General features: G+C 45.4%; 1 protein-coding gene across 4 annotated transcripts; it reads left to right on the top strand.

Moving 5' to 3' along the window:
* The first annotated feature begins 11,735 nt into the window (after nt 1–11,735).
* Nucleotides 11,736–23,561, top strand: LOC133362179 (uncharacterized). Of its 4 annotated transcripts, none has more exons than XM_061581134.1 (10): nt 11,736–11,794; nt 12,621–12,664; nt 15,499–15,567; nt 15,701–15,776; nt 16,986–17,158; nt 18,014–18,163; nt 18,793–18,906; nt 20,026–20,175; nt 20,804–20,917; nt 22,672–23,561. In XM_061581134.1, exons 2-10 carry the CDS (start codon nt 12,662–12,664, stop codon nt 22,831–22,833), a joined length of 1,011 nt encoding a protein of 336 aa, XP_061437118.1. In that variant the 5' UTR covers nt 11,736–11,794; nt 12,621–12,661; the 3' UTR covers nt 22,834–23,561. The 4 variants fall into 4 exon arrangements, with proteins under 4 accessions (XP_061437118.1, XP_061437115.1, XP_061437116.1 ...); XM_061581131.1 differs by lacking the exon at nt 11,736–11,794 and adding an exon at nt 14,147–14,241 and having other exon boundaries at nt 12,387–12,664; XM_061581132.1 differs by lacking the exon at nt 11,736–11,794 and adding an exon at nt 14,134–14,241 and having other exon boundaries at nt 12,387–12,664.
* The last annotated feature ends 498 nt before the right edge of the window (nt 23,562–24,059 follow it).

Raw genomic sequence — 24,059 nt, 5'->3', positions numbered from 1 at the left:
TTGAAGAGGTGATGGTGAAGAGCAAAGAAGTGATGGTGAAGAGTGAAGAAGTGATGGTAAAATGTGAAGATGAAGATTATACTGCAAAATGGGACCTTCACATTGATGGAGGCAACGTGAAGCAGGAGGGGAATTCTGACTGTGAGGCAGAGTGAGGCAACTCCCAGCAGTTTGTGGAGGTGGAGGTGTGGATGAACTTCTTAGAAAACACAAAGTCAAAGGGAGACCCGGTAGATGTGTCAGCTTGAGACGTCGCTCCAATAGATGCTCCTTTGTCACGGGCCTTTAATGAAAATAATGTGAAGTTGAACACTCAGTTCCTGGGTTCAACCTGCAGAGTAAGAGTGAGCGGCCAGTCTTTGTGTTCCCTGTGGGTTGGGTAGATCCCTGTGTTACGATCTAAACTTCCTGATCTACTATTATTTTTGCTACTGACATGACTTTACTGAAAGAACCAAAGAGTGTGTGAACAAGAGCCTGTCAGTAGGGGGCGATGATGTTTCATCTCAGTTGTGTAATTTGTCGGTAATGTTGAGAATTTGCTACATTTTGACTCGAGACGCAAGCATGCAATGGCCTACTCGTTTTGAATGACACAATAGTATGTTTTACATCCACTGTTAAGCAGACGGTGCATAATTATTTGAAATAGCTTAACCTGGTGCAGTATATTTCACTGCAGTAATTACATTTTGTTAAAATGGAAAATGTCTGTCAATAATTTAGAATGAACACTGATTTTGTGTACATGCAACATTTTATTTATAAGGGTCAAACATTGAATAAGTGATGTTAGGACAAAGTTTGTGTTTTTGGAAGTAACCTGTACAGATCACTCAGGTGAGACCCGTTGTTCTTGTGATACAGGTCAAAGGGTAGTATCCACACATGCCCGTTTGCTTTTAAATAAATGTGTGCATCTTTTGATTGAAAGCTTTCGTGACTGCAGTGAACTATTTGTCTTTTGTCAACGTGACATAATCCTGTGTTGGGATCTTGAGAGATGACGATAGCTGGGGAGGCTTTCATTCAGCCGTAGATCAATCACGGCTGACAATGGTCATTCCAATTACGAGACTTTACCGGTGTAAGAGGCCGGAGTATACCCAAATGCCGTAGTATACCCACAGGCCGTAGTATACCCACAGGTGTAGTATACCCGGGGTCTAAACGGCCTAGGCTAGATTATAGCCGGGTATATTATGGCCTAGGCCAAATGATGCCCCTCTAGGCCAAATCATACCCCCGTGATAGTAATGGCGTTGAGCGATATACACGTGAATTACTAAATTTTTCCAACATTTTATTTTAAACTGTAAACACATCGACTTTGACTGCTTCAACCAGAAAAAAACTTTAATAATAACCCCTGAACCCTAAAAATGCTTCAATTGATCAAATTTAGATTCTTACTTCCACGCGTACGCGTTTTAGATATCGATTGCAGTTCGTTGTCGCCTGTTCTCTGTCTGGATAATTGCCTTTGAACTTTCACATGGGCAGAGTCTGGCCTGGAGCGGTATGGTCTGGCCCAGTCGAGTTTAAACCCCCGGGGGGTCTAGTTTAGCCTTGGAGACTTCATCCCCCCCCCCCCCCCCGGGTATACTCTGGACTGGGCCAAACTATACCCGGGTTTAATCGGGGCAGGGGTTATTTTAGCCTGTCGGGATGGAACTCACGACCTCCTGTACACCCGGCGAGGTAGTTAACATCTCATAGCCACCGTGATGATGAGAGAGACACGCAAACTCCAAATATACAGAAGCAGGCATTGTCATGGTGTTGTATGTGTCGGGTTATGAAATTTTGATAAAAATAATAAAAATTAATAATTTTCCGAAAAATGCGCAAATTGCATTAATTATGATAGTGTGTGTATTAACATGCATAAATTATGATAATGCGTGTAATTTATATGCATAAATTATGATAATCGTAGTAATTTATGCGGAGGCTTGCGGTTATGTTAATGTGTGCAGTTGTGATAATTAGGCTCAGCTTCGTTTATCCAGAGTTATATCAATCAGGATAACACGATTATCATCGATTAAACGTTTACCGATTATCTTAGTGTGTGTTATGATATTTCAGGTCACCAGTTTCAGATCTCATCACAGGATACAGTTGTCAAGAATAAGACAGTTTTGCATGGACTTGGAAAGAAGCACTCGAACAGTTGGTGTGAAGCAATTTATTCTAACAAGCATGTGACATTCTATCATGCAGGTCAAACATGCGTCAATAATTCATGAATAACCAAACTCTTATACATTTGCGATATTATGCATTCGATTAATATGGATAACTAAAATTCTTATGCAATTACGATATTATGCATTTGACTAAAATGAATGAATAAACTCTTATGCATTTGCGAGACTATACATTCGATTAATATGAATAACCAAACACTTATGCATTTGCGAGACTATGTATTTAACTAAATTGAATAACTCAAAACCCTCCTAACAGTCGTAACCTCTACCTTTCCACCAGGCATTTCATTAGTTCACCCATGTATCGATCACAATCGGCGACTGGCCGAGTTTGATAACAAGCATGACACACTTCATATGGCGGTAATAAAAAGCACTTATTGTATCCCAGAGGCGAAAGTATATGTCAATAGATTCATCGGCAAGTCTAAAATCCTTTTTAACGAAATGTTTGAGACCAGGGTGGGTGGATGCGTGTGGTGAGAGGGAATATCGGCTCTCGCTAATTCCTCAGCGAGATTCTCTGACAAAGAAAACCGATTTGACAAGATATTCTCTCTATATATATATGGGTCGATTCGTAATGAGGATTCCGAGAGTTTGAGTTTGCCTCGACGAATCTATTGATCGCCTATGCGATGAACGGGACAAAAGAAAAAGGCAAGGAGAATAACCTCACTCTTATAACCGACGGACTCTTAATCACTCGATGGGCCGCGATTCCTCATGGCCAGCTGATGGTTCATGTAGTTGATAATCAGTCTTCTGATAATTGACTAGGGTTGATACGATGGTAAGGGTGAACTAGATGGGATAGTCTCACAGGTGAGTGGGGCGTCGATGCGTGCGTGGGTCTATTGGTGGGGAAAGTTGTGGGTACGAACGACTTTCGGAGAAGGACCCTCTGGCTTGCGCAGCTGCGGTGAGAGGGTGAGCGGCTCGCTTTCCGACTCCTCCCTCGGCTGACCCCGTACGATGACTGACGGCGCGGCCACGCTCGTTTGCGTGGTCAGGCGATGCACCTCGGCGTGGTGACACGGCAAGAGAGCTGGGCTCGTACACTCGTGTGCGGCAGGCGATGCACCTCGGCGTGGTGACACGGCAAGGGAGCTGGGCTCGTACACTCGTATGCGATAGGCGATGCCTCGGCACCGCGCGAACCTCGTCCTTCTGGATGACGAAAAGCTTCTTCGTTGGCGGCGACGAGAAGAGATGGAGCCGAAGCCCTGGAGATCTGTGATGGGGGCCAGAGCCCCTGACGATCTGAGTTGAATGGATTTTTCCCCGGCTTATATTCAGAAAATCCACTCAATCTTCCCGAGTTGTTTGAAGGCCGTCATATATCTTTCTGTGGGTTGAACACATCTGCGTTCGTGTGTTTCGTGTGTCGTGTGCGTGTTTATTAGTAAAGACCCAGCGGTGTAACCATTCTGGGAGGAGGGGTGGGGAATGTTATTTTGCTTGCGTGTGCAAATCTTGCTGTTTGTGCTCAAAACGCGATCACCCTCCTCTTTCTTTTGCGAGAGACAAACAACCTAAAACAGTGCGAGAATAAGCAGACATCACCGCGTCCCCTCCTCGTGACCTTCCTAACCCTCCAAGTATTCATGGGCCATCTGTTTGTGCTGCGGGGAGACAAAGACGGCCGTGCTTAACTCAAACACGCGAGCATCCACTCCTCTTTCCGCGTCTCTTGCGAGAGAAAACAACCAATGTCAGCACAAACCCCCCCCCCTTTGTGACCTTTTTGCTCCCTCCTTGCTTACCCTGGGTGGGTCATTCTGAGGTCAGACCCCGCTGGAAGACAAAGGTGGTCGAGGAGATGTTTGCAATACATGTATGTGGTCCTGTGTGTTACATTTATTCTTGAATTATATTTTATGAGTTCCTTCGGTCTTGGTATCGGGGTTATCATTCGTCTATGTTTAATGAATATTCGCCATGATCCTCGTCACATTATTATTTTGGGCTTCGCCAAGTTTAGTTCTCCAGAGATTGGTGTTTTATTCTGAGTTAATTTTTTTATGTCCTGAGGTTAAGTGCACATGCACTTAAGCTTTCTGGAATTCGTACTCTTTAGTTTTTTTGGAAGGTCGTGTAAGTAGGAAACATATAATAATAGTAAAAATATTATTGTTTGTTGGTTAATTATCTTTGTTAAGTTTCTACTTTTCGGTGCGGAAAACGTTAAGAAAACGCGAAGTTTCAACCGTTATTTACTCTGCACCTTATCTGTACATCTCCAGATGTCTTGGGAGGTTTAGTCCATACATCTTTTTGTCCGTCTGAATGTCTATGACCTCTTCGTGACCGAATTCCTATCATTTCAACCGCCCTCCATGTCTCATGGACTCCCGGTGTGCCCGTGAGGAGAAGTGAGCCGTCCTCATTATTAAAAAAATATATATATAGATATAATAAAAACAAAAATAATTTTTTTTCTTAATTATTCTTAATATTAATAACGGAAAACAGGGCATAGATACAACAGGGGCGATGGTTGATCTGTCATCTCAGTTGTGGAGTTTGTAGGTAATGTTTAGAATTTGCTACATTTTTGACCCAGACGCCAACATGCAAAGGCCTACTCGTTTTGAATTGCACAATTGTGTGTTTCACATCCACTGTTCAGTAGAGAGTGCATTCTTTAAATAGCTCCTTGTTAATAAGATGTTATCTAAACTAAATTATTCAATTTTGGAAGAATGTAATCCACCAGGTAGGGTGTTGACTTGTGTTGGCTGACTCTTGTGTTGTGTTGCATTATATTTCTAAGTTCACTATGTTTGTTTTCTCATTCACTTGTTGTACCTGACGATGGTTGCTTGTGTTCCAATCGAAACGTCGTTTTCTATTAAATTTCGTTCTACATGAGTTTACTGAAAAAACCAGAGAATAAGATGTTATCTGATGCAGTATATTTCACTGCACTAATTCAATTTTGTGCATATGCCTGTCAATAATTTAGAATGAATACTTGTCTGATTGTGTGCGTACATGTAACACACACTGTACGTACACAATGTACACACACCGTGTACACACAGTGTGTACACGGTGTGTGTGCATTGTGTACACACACAGTGCACACACACAGTGTACACACGCACAGTGTACACACACAGTGTACACACAGTGTACACACACACAGTGTACACACACACAGTGTACACACACACTGTACACACACAATGTACACACACACTGTACACTGTGTGTGTGTACACACACTGTGTGTGTGTACACACACACAGTGTGTATACACACACTGTACACACGCACAGTGTACACACACACGCAATGTACACACAGTATACACACACAATGTACACACACACACTGTGTACAGACACAGAGTGTACACACACACACACACTGTGTACACACACTGTGTACACACACAGTGTACACACACACACTGCGCACACATAATAATGTCCACGTTGTAGTTGCTGAGCTCACACACCCAAGGGGTCTCTGTTCAAGAGATGGAGCAATGAAAATGGATCTAAATCAACTTAAACTCCAACCCCGCTCTGTGACGTCACCACTCAGCATTACGTCATCCGCGTGAAACACCAGGGGAGGTGTACCTCGCTAGTGACGTCATGTCGCCAAGGATGTCACCCCCCTCCCCCCGTCCCCCGCGCTCTTGAACGTGACGTCACCTCCGCCTCGGTCACTGCAGACATCGTTCCAGTTGCCAATCCTTATTTGGGCAAAGCCACGCCCAGTGACTGGCGGCTCATTAACATAAAGAGTTCGTTAAAGACGTCACCAGTATATTGCGACGGTCTCATTAACATAATTTATTCATACGTACCCAGGAAGTGACGTCATGTCACCTACTACCGCGTGACGTCACGAGGTCACAGGAAGCTGTCGCTCCGCGCGTGCAGTGAAATCCGAGGTGAGAAATTCTCATCGTGGTGGTTGTTGTTGTTGTGGTTGTTGTTGTGGTTGTTGTTGTTGTTTACCAAGGTAGAGCCTCGCTCTCTCTCTCGTAGGGATGCCAATAGAGCAGCAGCAGCAGCTTGTGAATCGATGTCCAAGTTGGAACTTTACAACGCGGGGCCCTAGACACGCGGGGCCTTGCCTCCTGCCCTCGCCTGGTCGCGTTTGCTTTAATTCCCTCCCTTAAGTTTAATTTGTCTTCACGCGGCTCGCTACTTTGTCACTTTGGTTTATTGTAGATATTAACGCAGTTTTTTTTTTCGTTTTTTTACCAGCCCAAGCCCGCTTGAGCTGCTGTACCGCTCTTGTTTACAGAAGCTACCTGCCCACGACACAAGGTGGGTTTTGTCAACGCGTGTCTCGGTGTTTTGACTTAAAACTTTAGTAATTGCAGCAATTCATATTCTTGGTTCTTTCGGTAAAGTCACGGAGATTAAAAAGAATAACAGATAATAATGTTAAATAAAATAAAAAAATTGCAAATAAAGAATAAACCCACCACGTTTCGATCGCAACACAAGTGGTCTTTTTTTAATTTAATTTCATGATCTGTTATTTTTATTTCCTATCTACGTGACTTTACCGAAAGAACCAAGACTACGCGTGTCAATGTCTGTCTGTCAAAGACGCTGATGTTGAATGTGGAGGGGAAAACCGGGGCGGGGTGTCTGGTGTAAACTCCACACCACCACCGGTTTACCATGGCACTGTGTGTGACAGTGTCAAGTTTGTGTTTGCAGTAAAGTCTATCAACTCTGTGTGACAGTGTTGAGTTTGTGTTTGCAGTGAAGTCTATCAACTCTGTGACAGTATCAAGTTTGTGTTTGCAGTAAAGTCTATCAGTGTGTGACAGTGTAAAGATGGTGTGTGACAATGTAAAGTATATTAACTCTGATGAACACGGAGGTGATATCAAAACAATAGTTTATTTTAGTTTTCCTCTGGAACTCTTTATAAGAGTGGAAACAGGAAGTTAGCACAGCACACACACGTGCAGCAGCTGACGTCAGATCTGTTCATCCCATCATTCAAGGACATCTGAGCCTGGCTTCATACCGCTAAGTTGCCACTGAACAACATTCCTGCTGCGGAGGGAGCTGCTAGGAACGTCGGGTTGCTCGCTCAATGGCCTGCAGGGTCAACGGCGGCGTGGTGTATTCCGCAAATATGCCCGACTGTGAGGGCGGGCACAAGCCGGCGTGAGTAGGTTAAACGTTGAGTTTTATAAGGGCACCACGGGGTGACCAGCCCCTCCCCACCCAGCCCCACCCCTCCCACCCACCACCCAGCCCCTCTCCACCCTCCCCACCCAGCCCCTCCCTTCACGACGGACACAACAATCCCCTGTGGGCTGGTGTAACCAGGAGGTTAATACCAGTATTAATTTACGCATTTCTGCATAACACAAATAGGATTGTTTTCAACACCCTTTGCTGTGTCAGCCGAATTTAGCTCTTATACTTTTTTCTTTTTTAGCCAGACAGCCAAAATTGAATGCTCGGAATTTTGGGTTCACATTCATTTTGAAGATACGAGGGCTTCCAGGCATATTTATGACCATTCACCCTCTCATTGTGTGCAATAACAGCCCATGTGATGAATTTGGGAAACTGTTTCACTACATCATGAACATATGAATAAGTATAGACGTGTAAGTCACGTGTGACTGTGTATATATGCATTCCGATGTGCCTCGATACTGACGTGTAGATGGTGTGGATATTCTTTTTTTCTGTCTGCAGCTGTTGCTTCCTGTGCATAATTGGTCTGATGGAGCAAAGGCACTCGGCACAGCTCGGTGCAAAAAGGCATCAATGCGACCGGTGTGCATACAGCACGGATTTAACTGCAAATTTGACACGGCACCAGAGAACTCACACAGGAGAGAAACCCTTCAAGTGCGGTGTGTGTGGGAAGGCGTTTGCACGTTCATCTACTCTTGTAGAACACCAGAGAACACACACGGGAGAGAAACCCTTCAAGTGCGGTGTGTGTTGGAAGGCATTTGCACATTCATCTACTCTTGTAATACACAAGAGAACACACACGGGAGAGAAACCCTTCAAGTGCAGTGTGTGTGGGAAGGCGTTTGCACAGTCATCTGCTCTTGTAATACACCAGAGAACTCACACGGGAGAGAAACCCTTGAAGTGCGGTGTGTGTGGGAAGGCGTTTGCACAGTCATCTGCTCTTGTAATACACCAGAGAACTCACACGGGAGAGAAACCCTTCCAGTGCAGTGTCTGTGGGAAGACGTTTTCAGATTCATCTACTCTTGTAACACACCAGAGAACACACACTGGAGAGAAACCCTTCAAGTGCAGTGTCTGTGGGAAGGCGTTTGCACAGTCATCTGCTCTTGTAAAACACCAGAGAACACACACGGGAGAGAAACCCTTCAAGTGCACTCTGTGCGGGAAGGCGTTTGCACAGTCATCAAATTTTCATGTACACCAGAGAACACACATAGGAGAGAAACCCTTCAAGTGCAGTGTGTGTGGGAAGGCATTTTCACAGTCATCTACTCTTGTAGCACACCAGAGAACACACATAGGAGAGAAACCCTTCAAGTGCAGTGTGTGTGGGAAGGCATTTTCACAGTCATCTGCTCTTGTAAAACACCAGAGAACACACATGGGAGAGAAACCCTTCAAGTGCAGTGTGTGTGGGAAGGCGTTTGCACTTTCATCTACTCTTGTAGAACACCAGAGAACACACACGGGAGAGAACCCCTTCAGGTGCACTCCGTGCGGGAAGGCGTTTGCATGGTCAGCACATCTTCAAAAACACCAGAGAACACACAAGCATCAGAAGATCCACCAGGAGTGGAGTCTGAAATCAGCTTGTGAAAGTCAAAGTGCTGCAATGAGCCCATCCCTCATCAAACAAGAACCGGAAGAAAATCCCAGCTTGGACATTTTTAAAGGTAATGAGGTGAAATATGAAGAGGTGAAGGTGAAATGTGAAGAAGTGATGGTGAAATGTGAAGAGGTGATGGTGAAGAGCGAAGAAGTGAAGGTAAAATGTGAAGATGAAGATTCAACTCCAAAATGGGACCTTAACATCGATGGAGGCAACGTGAAGCAGGAGGAGAATTCTGACTGAGGCAGAGCGAGGCAACTCCCAGCAGTTTGTGGAAGTGGAGGTGTGGGTGGACTTCCTCCGAGACAACACGAAGTCAAATGGAGACCCGGTAGATGTTTAAGCCAGAGACAATGTCGCTCCAATAGATGCACCTTTGTCACAGGCCTTTAATGACAAGAATGTGAAGTTGAACACTCAGTTCCTAGGTTCAACCTGCAGGGTAAGAGCGGCCAGTCTTTGTGGACCTGTGTGTTGGGTAGATCTCTAACCAGGAGCGAGAGCCAACAAGCCCCCAAGCATTCACTATGTTCTCATCAATTGCATTCATATGGTGCTTGCTTAATCGCCTCTGGCAACTCTGAGTTTTGCATCGTATCTCGTCTCAAACACTCGAAACATCCCCAAGTGGCAGCTGCCCCTGTGTGGCACAAGGTGGTGGCCCTGCACCGGCCTGCGTGTGGACAAGAGCCTGTCAGTAGGGGGCGATGGTTGACGTGGCATCTCAGTTGTGGAGTTTGTAGGTAATGTTTAGAATTTGCTACATTTTGACCCAGATGTCAGCATGCAATGGCCGACTCGTTTTGATTGGCGCATTAGTATGTTGTACATACACTGTTAAGCAGACGGTGCGTATTTTTTAAATCCTTTATATTAAGTTTGCGTGCTTGCTTGCTTGCTTAGGACCGTGCAAATCTTTCGGTCGTTTTTTAACCCACTTCCTGTGATCCAATCGAGCTGACATTTTCCACACAGACTCGTCGTGAAAAAAAATTCCCAAAATTTTACACTTTTTAGGTAAAAAATTATTTTACATATATTCAAATAGAGCGCATTCATGGCTTTGGCTGAACGTCAGAGTGTAAGAGCCCAGAGCGTAACCCCTCCACAGGCCGTGGCGGAGTAGCGCAGTTGGTAGCGCCTTCGCTTCCCATGCCAAAGGTCGCGGGATTGATCCCCGCATCCTCCACAGGCGAATATATTTTTAAATCCTTTATATTAAGTTCGCTTGCTTGCTTAGGACCGTGCAAATCTTTCGCTCGTTTTTAACCCACTTCCCGTGATCCAATCGAGCTGACATTTTCCACGCAGACTCGTTGTGTGACAATTTTCGTGAAAAAAAAATCCAAAATTTTACACTGTTTAGGGAAAACAAATTAAATATTTAATTACCAATTGCTTAATGGTGGCAGACAATCATCTGACCCATAGGTGGCAGCCATCTCAAGCCAGAGGACGAGAGGACTCTAGCCGCCACGCATATAAAGGATTTAGAGTGAAAAACTTTGTTTTTACGGGTTTACTTGTTTAAATTAGCTTCTTGTTAATAGGATGTAAACTAATAAAGCATATTTCAGTGCAGTCATTCAATTTTGTTCATATGCCTGTCAATAATTTAGACTGAATACTTGTCTGATGGTGTGCGTACATGTAACCTTTTGTCTATAAGGGTCAAACATTGAATAAGTGATGTTAGGACAGAGTGTGTGTTTTGCAAGTAACCTGTACAGATAACTCAGGTGAGACTCATTGTGCTTGTGATACAGGTCAAAGGGTATTTTTGTGTTTTCAGGAAGAATCTCCCTCTGGAGCAACTCATTGTCTTTGAAATAGCGAGCACACTCGGATCATTCATCAGTTACAAGGCATACCGCTTAAAAGTTACACGAAAAGGAGGAACATTCTCTACAACACGAATTATAATTTTGTATTACGTGTTGACGTAGATTTTGTCGAATTAGGACAAGAAATGGTCATTGCTGATTGGAAAGTTACAAAAAGAATTGCACACGAGCGACGCATCCACACAAGCTCCCCATGCTCCGTTTTGAAGTTTTAAAATGAAACAACTTTGAATTGTATTATGTTTTGAAATTGATAATTGTATTTCTTCATTAAAAGCTTGTTATTTTACATCTGGAAGACTTCATTGAAAACGACATTTCGTGTGAATTTTCTCTCGTCGTGAAGTAGATGGCCTTGCCGGGGATTCTGTTTGATGCGGACTTTCACCTGGTTGGAATCGCGGGGTGGAGATGAGGCGACACAGAGTTGGCCGTGCCAGAAGACCGCCGTCTGCAGATCGATTCCAACGCGATCGAACGTCTGGCCCTGCGCCTCCGTCGTTCATGCAGGGGGCGCGTAGGTTTGCAGCGCCCCCTGCATGAAAGCGACGGAACGTGCAGCGTTCGTCACAGATAAATGAAGTCGTGTGCTTATATATTTACGTATAAAGTGTACACCACAACCGGTCCACAGTTGACTTGCACTGAATGCTGCAGTTCAACGACAACCACGTGGTGACGCGCGCCTGTCACCCCGCAGCGCTGTGGCGAGCGCGGGGCTTGGCCTGATCGCACAGATGTGAGAGTCTCGTCGCTTGGACGCCGAGGTGCCGTGCACGGCCAGGAGAGGGCGCTGCAGCGAGCGTGGACTCCTGACAGTGTCCGTGTGTGTGAGTGAGTGTGTGAGTGTGTGTGTCTGTGTGAGTGTCCGTGTGTGTGGCGTAGATCGGTGACCACCCCCTCGCAACACTCCCAAATGTAAACGCTCGTGACGGTGTGCAGGGCGTGGGTTCGAATCCCGATCCTGACGCCCGTAGAGTTGGAGTTTGTCAGCTCTCCCCACCACCACAACCACAACACCCACCACCCCCACCACCCCCCCACCACAACCCCCCCACCACAACCCTCACCACAACCCCCACCACAACCCCCCCCCACCACAACCCCCCCCACCACAACCCTCACCACAACCCTCACCACCCACAACCCCCACCACAACCCCCCGCACCACCCCCACAACCCCCCCACCACCACCACTCCCACCACAACCCCCACCACCCCCCCCACCACAACCCTCACCACCACCCCCATCACAAATAATTAATTAAACGCCAATTAATTAAATAAATAATTAGCCGTTTAATTAATTAAGTAATTGATTAAACGTTTAATTTATTGCCAAACGGCCAATTAATTAAATAGGCCGGAAGTCTTCTTTAATTAATTGTCAAGCAGCCAATGGGAAGCCGCGTGGTGTGAGGGGCGTGGTCGGCGTTGAACCAATCAGCGGACGTCTCTGATACTTTTGCCAGCGACCAATCAGAGAGCGGCGTTTCCGAGTCACGTGATGCTCCTGCGGCGCTCGGCGTGGTTAGTGTCGGAGGAGGGTGGTGGTTGTTGTTTGTGTTGTTTGTTGTGTTGTTGTTTGTGTTGTGGTGAGTGTTGTGTTGTTGTTTGTGTTGTTGTTGTACACTACTAGTATATAGTAGAGAGTGTGTGAGTGGTGGTGGTAGTGAGTGTTGTTGTTGTTTGTGTTGTTGTTTGTGTTGTTGTTGTTTGTGTTGTTGTTGGTATCCGACATGAGCTTGACCCGCCAAGAGGCCTACACGGCGCTGGGACTTCCCTATGGTGAGTCGCGTGGACACACAGACAATGGTCCCCCAGGTAGCCTTGGCAGACTGCAGGGGCAAGTGCTGTTAGTAGCGAGTAGCAGAACCTACACACAGACAAAGATCCCCCAGGTAGCCTGTCAGACTATAGGGGCAAGTGCTGTTAGCGAGCACCTATGAAGGCTACCGGCACTGTGGCACACGAGGGGGGTGGGTGGCCAGCACCACGCCCGGCCGCCTTTGTCTCCCAACACGTACAGTACTCGGCCTTTCGTGACCGATATCCATGTTTGTTTGTTTGGGGGTAAGATCGCGTAAATATCAATGTGTCTCGATTTAAAGCTTCTTTCGTGACTGCAGGGATTCATCTTCTTGGTTCTTTCGGTAAAGTCATCACGTAGAAGGGAAATAATAAAATAATAAAACATCATAAAATACAATTCTCACGACGTTTCGGCCACAACGCAAGCAGCCGTCCTCAGGTGAAGAACAGGTCTGTCGGAAAGACAGCGTCTTAATGAACAAACAGCATCTGAATGACGCTGTCTCCCCGACAGACCTGGTCTTCACCTGAGGACGGCTGCTTGCTTTGTGGCCGAAACGTCGTGAGAATTATTTTATGTTTTATTTTTATTATTTTATTATTTCCCTTCTACGTGATGACTTTACCGAAAGCACCAAGAAGACGAGTCATTGATCGGGATAGAAATGTTGGTCACGCCACGTCAATAATCATCTGCCCAGATGTGTACGTGTGCTCTGTGTTGTTTGCGATAGTTTTGCTGCGTTGAATCGCCACGTTTGTTGGCTATCATTTGTGGCCACATGGCTTCTGACAAAGATGCTAACAGCTCCGTTTGTCTATGCCTGGTAAGATACAAAAAAATTAACCCGTAAAAACAAAGTTTTTCACTATAAATCCTTTATATGCGTGGCGGCTAGAGTCCTCTCGTCCTTTGGCTTGAGATGGCTGCCACCTATGGGTCAGATGATTGCATTGCACCATTAAGCAATTGGTAATTAAATATAATATTTTTTTCCTAAAAAGTGTAAAATTTTGGAATTTTATTTCACGAACATTAATTGTCACGCACAACGAGTCTGTGTGCAAAATGTCAGCTCGATTGGATCACGGGAAGTGGGTTAAAAAACGACCGAAAGATTTGCACGGTCGTAAGCGCACAAGCACGCAAGCGAGTGAACTTAATATAAAGGATTTAAAAAATAGTTTGCTTGTATTTGTGTATTTGTGTATTTTTAAAGTGATTTGTTTACATTTCCTGTACAATGCTTTGCACTCGTGTTGTTTGCTGTTGCATTCTGGACGTCTTTGAAAAGGAGCTCTATGGCTGTTGTATAGATTAGATCTTGAAAAAGAATACAACGTAAGAAAAATCCAATTGAAATGTACAAATGTGTCATTATACGGATCTGTCAATGTATGTAATTGAGCGGTGTTTTGTGTGCCACGTGTTTAATGGAAGCTAGTTGTCATGCACAGGAGCCCCTGAAGCAGAAATTAAATCCGCATACAAGAAGCTTGCTCTGGAATGGCATTCAGATAAGAATAATCACAGCAGTGACACTGCTACCATTGTGAGTAGCAAGGAGTGTTTGGTATATTTGATATTAATGTGATGGAACGTATGCTGCTAGTATTTGACATTTTCTGATGGTTCACTCATGCTGAGTGAAATACAATTGAACAGCATTGTACTGGTTCTAAATATCAGCATCGTTGTCATATTTGTGCACTTTGAGCATTGTACATTGATACTGGTAGGGACCGCCTGGTTACACCAGCCCACAGGGGATTATTGTGTCCGTCGTGCAGGGAGGGGCTGGGTGGGGAGGGAGGGGCTGGGTGGGGAGGGGCTGGGTGGGGAGGGGCTGGGTGGGGAGGGGAGGGTGGGGAGGGGCTGGGTGGGGAGGGAGGGGCTGGATGGAGAGGGGCTGGGTGGGGAGGGTGGGGAGGGGCTGGGTGGGGAGGGGAGGGTGGGGAGGGGCTGGGTGGGGAGCGGCTGGGTGGGGAGGGTGGGGCTGGGTGGGGAGGGGCTGGGTGGGGAGGGTGGGGCTGGGTGGGGGTGGGAGGGGAGGGGCTGGGTGGGGAGGGGCTGGTCACCCCGTGGTGCCCTTATAAAACTCAACGTTTCACCTACTCACGCCGGCTTGTGCCCGCCCTCACAGTCGGGCATATTTGCGGAATACACCACGCCGCCGTTGACCCTGCAGGCCGTTGACCGAGCAACCCAACGTTACTTGCATTATGACTGCAGGTATTGTGGTCTATGCAAACATGACTCCTCGTAAAAAGGTGTCAATTTTGTTGCCAGATAGAAGGGTAAAAAAAACAATTATCATATTTTTACTGGCAAATGAGGTTCCAATGGTCTAAATGCTTACCCCGAGCTCTCATACTCTGATGGTGCATTGTCTTTGAGTTGTGCGCCTTTTGGCATCATCTGGTCCAACACCTTGTGAGACTAGGCTCTAAGGAAAGCTGTCTTGGGTGTGGACCAATCAACTTCAAGGACAGTGCATACATTATCAGAGTTGTGGTTTTTTTATCATGACTGCAGGTATTGTGGTCTATGCAAACAGGAATCCTTGTAAAAAGGTGTCAGTTTTGTTGCCAGATAGAAGGGGAAAAAAACAATTATCGAATCAAATCCCGTGTGCGACCTCTGTGGTGTCACAATCACAGGCTGCCAAGCCCCTGACGCACTTGACAGACATTGACGTTGTTCAATCCCACAAGTTGCGAAAGCTGAACACAACGTGGAATAATGGACATCGTTTCGTCGAAGGTGTTCAACCTCTGTCAAAACTTAAATTTCCTTTTGTACAATACAGAGATTTCAGCAAGCTACAGGAGCATACCAACTCCTTGCTGCGGAGAAAACGGAGGCTCACATGAGCTTGGTAAGCCACCGATAAAATGAATGTGAATGCGTGTAATGCAACACTTATACTCTAATATCGTAAATTTTTAAAAAAATGTGTTGTGGTTGATGAGTCAATGTTATCGTCTCGTTGTATGATGTACCTTTTTCAGGAGGACATACTGGATTTATTGAACATGATGTTTTTTGGAGCTATGGGTGGATTCCCATTTCATCGTCGGCGTTTTGGTGAGTGAACAAACACACAGAGAATCGTGTACACTACCAGCTCAATGATTATTATGTTGTTCTCTTAATAATCTAATGACCCGACATGCGAAGCACATTTTGAAAAATCGATCCAGAAAGACCTCGGGTCAAAATCTATTTGCCACACGATTCATGTTCTGTGCCAAGGGCCAAATTAACTTTCTTGCTCCTTAAAAATGTAAGAACAATACATGCTAATGTATACATTTTATTATAAAACTATATTATTCTAAATTACTAAACTATGTATTTGGATATTCTTGGTTCTTTCGGTGAAGTCACGTAGAAGGGAAGTAATAAAATAATAAAAATAAAACATAATAAAATAATTCTCACGACGTTTTGGCCACAACGCAAGCAGCCGTCCTCAGGTGAAGACAGGTCTGTCGAGGCAACAGCGTTTTTTTTCTTTTTTTTTTCTTTTAGACGCTGTTGCCTCGACAGACCTGTCTTCACCTGAGGACGGCTACTTGTGTTGTGGCCGAAACGTCGTGAGAATTATTTTATTATGTTTTTTTTTATTATTTGATGGTTTCCCTTCTACGTGACTTTACCGAAATAACCAAGAAATATGAATCCCTGCAGTAACGAAAGCTTTAAATCGAACTTTATGTATTTGGATATTTGGAATAGACTATGTTTTGTTGTTTGTTACCACCTGTATTTGTTTTAAAAGTAATTATGTTCGTGCAGTGGGAGATTGCCTGAATACAAAAACAATCAAGGGAATCCATTGACAGTGGGCTGCACAAGTAAAAAAAACATAATTGTAAAAAAAATATTAAAGTTGACAAACACTTGTGGTTTCTTTGTGAATAAGAATGTGGTTGTGTTTGAGTCACATTCACATAGGAGGCATTTGAAGTCTTACAATGCATGAGATTTGCTGGAAGTTTGTATACATGCTTTGTGGAAATGCTTTCCAGTGTACGTCATTTAAATTCATGTTTGCTGTTTGTGGACCTTGTCACCAACAGCCAATGACCAAATATTTTTCAGTTTGAACATTTGAATTCCCATAGAATTAAGTCTTTGGAATGTAATGCCTTGTAGCTCATAGGCAGGATACTTTATATGAATTACATGCGAATCTCAACGGGCTGGCGTACGTGTGCCTGTATACCGCATACTGTATTAATTTCAACTGAACTTTGAACATTTTACCACCGCCAATCCCACCCTTGGCAGTATTCTCCAATGGAGATCGAGACAGGTTTTACATCTCGGATGACGGCAATGTGGATGACCTGTTGAACCCAAGCGGGGGTTCTCACGAACCCAGCGCCTATCCCTGCCAGAGCAGCCGTGAACCTTACCATCGTACGCAAGCCAGCAGCAGTAACACCTCCACAGCTCACACGGTACGTAGAGCAGAGGTCGCAAACGGGTTTTGATTCCTTACCCGTACCCGGCCGCACCAGGGTTGCAAACGGCTACCCGTACCCTACCTGTACCCCTACTTACAGCTGTCACCTTTCCATCACGTCAGGGCCACGCCACTCGGCTTCCCCCCATTGGCTATGGACCAGGACCGGCAGAGCCAATCACCGTGACGAGTCGTGATACGTCATTGAGCCGGATACATCCTCACAATACACTATCTTACATGGTCCTGACAATCAAACGGTGGACCTTGTGTTGACGCACAGTGCCTGGCCGAGTGTGTCCACGTCAGCACTGGGGGTGCTGGCCACAGCAACCCCCCTCGTGCGCTGCGCTGGCCAGGCATGCGTGAGGAGGCTCGCTCCCAAAGCCACGAGTGGATATTCCACATTCTTATGACGGGGCCCCCAGACTCGGCACTTTTAAAACTCGGCACTCTTCGTTGAAAATCCACGTGGTCTAGTGTCTGCGACATCTCTGCAACACACACATGAAATTGATGATCTATTCAGACTCGTGTTTCATTGTGGAACCTTATGGGTAACAATGTATGTACACACACCTCCATTCTGTGTTTACACATGTACACACATCATTTGTATTTGCCATCAGCCTTTTGGCATTCCAGACCAATATTATTCAGCAGTATTCATCCAAGCTACCAAGATCTGGACCAGTTTTTACCTCCTGAGTCTTAGTCATCAGTCAGGCTTGTTCAATGAACCCCGCTGGGCTAAGCGCTGACGTTAGGTGTTTGCGATCAGCACGGCACTCCCGCAAGCCTGCAGGCCTAACTGGGGGATCTCTGTTTGTGTGTCCGTGCGATCTGCAAGACTCCACCTTTGCTCGCACCGGTGACAGTGGCCAAGTCGCCTTACAAGGGCGGCATCCGCAAGCCCCTTGCCACGGGGGAGGTCGTGAAGAAAAAGCGAAAAGTTTTGCATCTGTCGGACTCCGAGGGCTCGGACAGCATGGATTTTACGGTGAGTAATGCGACTGCTTTGATTGAAATTCTTTGGACGATGCAATGGGACTCGATCCACTCTCGTAGGGACAAAGCGGCTCGCTTGAGCGCTAGGGATGATTGGGTCATGTGTGGATGTTCACGGCTGGATAGAAGCATTCTCCTAATGTGCGGTGCGCTGTGAAACTCAGAGCTCGACCAACTGGGGGGAGAGTTTTTCCGCAGATAATTAAATAATTGCTGTAATCTAATAAACTATGTCATTGTAATCTAAGCCATTCATTTGACAATAACATTAAACAAAAAATTTACAATTTAAAAACTAAAATCACTTCTGCAGTTTAATGCGAGTCTCCATCACCATCAATCAGATTCAAAGGGTCACTGGATGTGGGAAGGTGGAATAGACGTCTTGACGAGCTTGGAGCATTTGTTCAATGAACGTAGGATGGATGTGCCAGAGACGGAGAGTGCTCACAAAGCATGCCCGTGACCAAGGGACGGGTTTCTGAATTCCCAAAATAAAAAAATGCAAATGTCGATTTGCTCGTACAATGCACTCGTATTCCGGCAAGGCCGAATAAATGTTTTAAATTGCAGGATCTTTGCGTGATTTTGTGTTCATTGATATTCACGTTTATACGCTAGGTCGACGAAGAGCTGCTCGCAAGTGTGTCGGGCGTGATGCCGTCCAAGCGAACTGAGCAGGCCAGGGCAGCAGGCAAGATGAGATCTGCCGTCGTTGTCACGCGTGTCAAGACGGTGAGTGCACCAGACTCGCAGTGCCGTTTGATCTCCCGGCGCGGCAGGTTAAACAATGCTGATGATGATGATGATCTTCTTGGTTCTTTCGGTAAAGTCACGTAGAAGGGAAGTAATAAAATAATAAAAATAAAACATAATAAAATAAAATAATTCTCACGACGTTTCGGCTACAACGCAAGCAGCCGTCTTCAGGTGAAGAATGAGACACTGCCAAGCTAGGAGCTTATATATAAGCTGCGTTGGAGGTGGAAGAAGAGCGCCTTAACAAAAGAATGTGCATATGAAGAGGAATTTAGCATATTCATGGAAAATACGTAGGAGGTGGGCGGGGGGGTTTCAAAGTCATATTATGCCCATGCATTATGCAGGATCAACAGCACCAAGGGGGGGGTGCAGGGATTAGCAGTAACAAAGGAAAGGAATGTTAATGATATGTAGCTGCAGTTACTCAACTAGAAGAAGTTACAGCAGCAGATGTTAGTGTAAAAGCGTTTGGTATTACCTTAGAGTCGCGGCATCTCTTCAGAAAGGTGAGAGACTCAATTAGCTGAGCCTTCTTATCACGGAGCTTGTTGAAGGATCTCAAAGTTATGTGGAAACCCTCCCCGTAGAGGCGGTTAAATTTCGATTTAAAGCTTTCGTGACTGCAGATGATGATGATGTCACGCACTTTTTTCTCTTACTCCAAAATATCATTGTTGCTCTTCAACAATCTTTCACGTGGTGAGCCGCTTCGTAGAGCTGCTCGCGCTTGTGGCCGGGACGCTTCTGTAAGAGAAGCTGATGGTTTAGTGGGCCTTGCCTGGTAAGATGAACATCAACTTCAAGGACGGTGCATACATTATCAGAGTTGTGTTTTTTGTTTGCATTATGACTGCAGGTATTGTGGTCAATGCAAACATGGCTCCTCGTAAAAAAGGTGTCAGTTTTGTTGCCAGATAAAAGGGTAAAAAAAAACAGTTTTTACCTCCTGGGTCTTAGTCATCAGTCAGGCTCGTTCAATAAACCCCGCTGGGCTAAGCGCTGACGTTAGGTGTTTGCAATCAGCACGGCACTCCCGCAAGCCTGCAGGCCTAACTGGGGGATCTCTGTTTGTGTGTTCGTGCGATCTGCAAGACTCCACCTTTGCTCGCACCGGTGACAGTGGCCAAGTCGCCTTACAAGGGCGGCATCCCCAAGCCCCTTGCCACGGGGGAGGTCGTGAAGAAAAAGCTAAAAGTTTTGCATCTGTCGGACTCCAAGGGCTCGGACAGCATGGATTTCTTGGTGAGTAATGCGACTGCTTTGATTGAAATTCTTTGGACGATGCAATGGGACTCGATCCACTCTCGTAGGGACAAAGCGGCTCGCTTGAGCGCTAGGGATGATTGGGTCATGTGTGGATGTTCACGCTGGATAGAAGCATTCTCCTAATGTGTGGTGCGCTGTGAAACTCAGAGCTCGACCAACTGGCGGGAGAGTTTTTCCCAGATAATTAAATAATTGCTGTAATCTAATAAACTATGTCATTGTAATCTAAGCCATTCATTTGACAATAACATTAAACAAAAAATTTACAATTTAAAAACTAAAATCACTTCTGCAGTTTAATGCGAGTCTCCATCACCATCAATCAGATTCAAAGGGTCACTGGATGTGGGAAGGTAGAATAAACATCTTGACGAGCTTGGAGCATTTGTTCAATGAACGTAGGATGAATGTGCCAGAGACGGAGAGTGCTCACAAAGCATGCCCGTGACCAAGGGACGGGTTTCTGAATTCCCAAAATAAAAAAAAATGCTAATTTCGATTTGCTCGTACAATGCACTCGTATTCCGGCAAGGCCGAATAAATGTTTTAAATTGCAGGATCTTTGCGTGATTTTGTTCCATTGATATTCACGTTTATACGTTAGGTCGACGAAGAGCTGCTAGCAAGTGTGTCGGGCGTGATGCCGTCCAAGCGAACTGAGCAGGCCAGGGCAGCAGGCAAGATGAGATCTGCCGTCGTTGTCACGCGTGTCAAGACGGTGAGTGCACCAGACTCGCAGTGCCGTTTGATCTCCCGGCGCGGCAGGTTAAACAATGCTGATGATGATGATGTCACGCACTTTTTTCTCTTACTCCAAAATATCATTGTTGCTCTTCAACAATCTTTCACGTGGTGAGCCGCTTCGTAGAGCTGCTCGCGCTTGTGGCCGGGACGCTTCTGTAAGAGAAGCTGATGGTTTAGTGGGCCTTGCCTGGTAAGATAAACATCTACTTCAAGGACAGTGCATACATTATCAGAGTTGTGTTTTTTGTTTGCATTATGACTGCAGGTATTGTGGTCAATGCAAACATGACTCCTTATAAATGAGGTTCCAATGGTGTAAATGCTTTACCCCGAGCTCTCATACTCTGATGGTGCATTGTCTTTGAGTTGTGCGCCTTTTGGCGTCATCTGGTCCAACACCATGTGAGACTAGGCTCTAAGGAAAGCTGTCTCAGGTGTGGACCAATCAACTTCAAGGACAGTGCATGCATTATCAGAGTTGTGTTTTTTGTTTGCATTCCGACTGCAGGTATTGTGGTCTATGCAAACATGGCTCCTCGTAAAAAAGGTGTCACTTTTGTTGCCAGATAGAAGGGTAAAAAAAACAATTAAGAAAAAAATGGTTTAGGTTTTTTTTTATTTAAAAAAAAAACGTTTTACCTTCCCTACACTTTGCGCTCCTATTGTGTTTTTGTATTGTTTGTTGTTGTGAAATGTGAACGACCTCACCTGGCATACAGGAGGTTTCCCCGTGGTCGCGTGGATTTTTCTCCAGGTTCTCCGATTTTCCCGTCCACGTTTGGCTGCTATACATGTCCTCGTGATAGGCCACTTAGTTGAGCTGTCATTTGTGGCCAGTACACTTCTGAACAAGAGCTATACAGCTCAGTGGGCCTCACCTGGTCATATAAAAATACAAAGTTAATAGTACTGGACATCTGTGAAAAACAGCTTCATATCTCATCGCATTCCTCCAGTATCAATACATCTTCTCATTCTCTATAAATGGGCGCACCGTTTCATTGCTCGCCTGCTTGTGTGTGCTGGGGTCAAGTTGCGGGTGTATTCCCACCATCCTCCAAGACGCCGTGTACAGCGGTCACCCTCTGTAGAACTCCCACCAGAGCTCCTTCTGCCTGCAGTGACGTGACTTCTTCTCTTTCCCACGTGTCTCGCTGCATTTCTTCTGGCGGTTGCTCTCATTCCCAGTCCACGTGTAGCGGCATCAATGCCAATCACCTGATTGGTCACCCCACCCGTTCAAGCCAACTGTTTTGACCAATCTGCAATGAGCCCACTGATGAGCGTAGATCTCAGACACGACGCAGGGTTGAGTTGGTGAGAGACTGCCGGGGACTGCCAGGCTTGGCCTACGAGGTGGTCAGGAGATGGCAGTGTAGCCATGGATTCTTGACTCTATCAGTGTGGAGCTTTTGAGTGCTCCCCCCCCCCCCCCTCTTATGTAAATGCTGTTTAATGTTTACAATAATATTGTGTTCGTGTCAGATGTTTTGAGCCCTCGTTTTCACGTTCACATTCTTGTTTTTGTGGCATTGAGACTTCATCGGCCACAATCATTCCACTTCCGGACGAAGACCTCCCCGCGCAATCGCCATCTCTCACGATCCACCGCAGGAGCCGTGCACCTCGTCACGAGAGACGAACACCAAGCCATGCTCACTTGAGCAGGAGGACCACTTTAGACTCTTGACGATGCCCAATTGTCTTCGATGTGTTCATTTGTTACAGGCGATTGAGTTCTCAAGAAAAACCACGTTGACAGCAAAGATCAAACAAGGGAAGATGGCCTCTGCATCACCTTCCATCAAGCTTCCTGCAAAACGGCGACACTCACCCTTTGACTGGTTTGAGGGTCCAGATGTCGACACCACTTCTGAATCGGAGGATTAAAAGAGAATCGGAGTTTGTTTTGAGCGACGTTGTTCTACGTTCCATTGTTCTTGGCGAAATGGTAGCCAGGGTGGAGACTTTTAGCCAAAACAGTTAAAATGTTTTGGGTGTTCAGTTTTAAGTCGCTGCTTTTCATAAATTTTCAGAGAGGAGGTGGGGGGGGTGGACACTTTCGCTGTTAACACTGGTCAACAACAACAACACAGCATGTTTTTCTGGCCTGGACTTTTGCAGCTGTTCTAGACTAATTTCAGGGTGCTGATTCCAAATCTGATCTCAGATTTGCTCAATCACATCTCATTTTTAAATCCTTTATATTAAGTTCGCTTGCTTGCTTAGGACCGTGCAATTCTTTCGGTCGTTTTTTAACCCACTTCCCGTGATCCAATCGAGCTGACATTTTGCACACAGACTCGTGCGTGACAATGCATCTTCGTGAAAAAATTTTTCCAAAATTTTACACTGTTTAGGGAAAAATTTAAATATTTAATTACCAATTATTTAATGGTGGCAGACAATCATCTGACCCATAGGTGGCAGCCATCTCAAGCCAGAGGACGAGAGGACTCTAGCCGCCCCGATGCCACGCATATAAAGGATTTATAGTGAAAAACTTTGTTTTTACGGGTTAATTTTTTATGCTATCGGCATACCCCATTTTCATTGATTTTACCCGAAATTAACTCTGTCACTTATGATTGCAAGTTGTTGCGAGTCAGTGACTGCTTTAGTGTTAATATGGTGCTGTATTTTAGGATAGTGTGTTATAATATCATTTTATGTAGATATCCACATTTATTTAATATTTTTCTTCTGCAGTTTTATTGAAAATGCAATCTTTGATATCTCAAAAACCTCATGGGATAGACAAAAACGGATGCCAGATTTGGAATCAGCACCCCAAAATTACCTTAAAACCGTTGGAATACCTCATGCCAGACAAAGTGTGTTGACCAGTGTAATCTTTGAGGAGGGCGGCCACACATTTGAAATTACAGTTGGGGTTGACAGCAGCATGATGATGATTGGGGGGAGGGGTGTTTTCACATTTGTGTATTGTCAGGGGGGAGCGCATGTCAGAGGACCGCGCTAAAGGCCCATCGGGGGCCGCCAGTGGCCTGCGGGCCTTGCAATGAAGAATGAACTGTGCTGAGGTGAAGGTTTGAAGGCTGTGACATTCAAGTGGTGAACAAACCCAACCTGGGTCATTCCGAGTAGGAAACACG

The sequence above is a fragment of the Lethenteron reissneri genome, unplaced genomic scaffold (assembly GCF_015708825.2).
Source record: "Lethenteron reissneri isolate LAM-NWPU_2019-01 unplaced genomic scaffold, ASM1570882v1 scaffold_1397, whole genome shotgun sequence".
Classification (NCBI taxonomy): domain Eukaryota; kingdom Metazoa; phylum Chordata; class Hyperoartia; order Petromyzontiformes; family Petromyzontidae; genus Lethenteron; species Lethenteron reissneri.
This window is presented reverse-complemented; position numbering and strand designations above follow the sequence as displayed.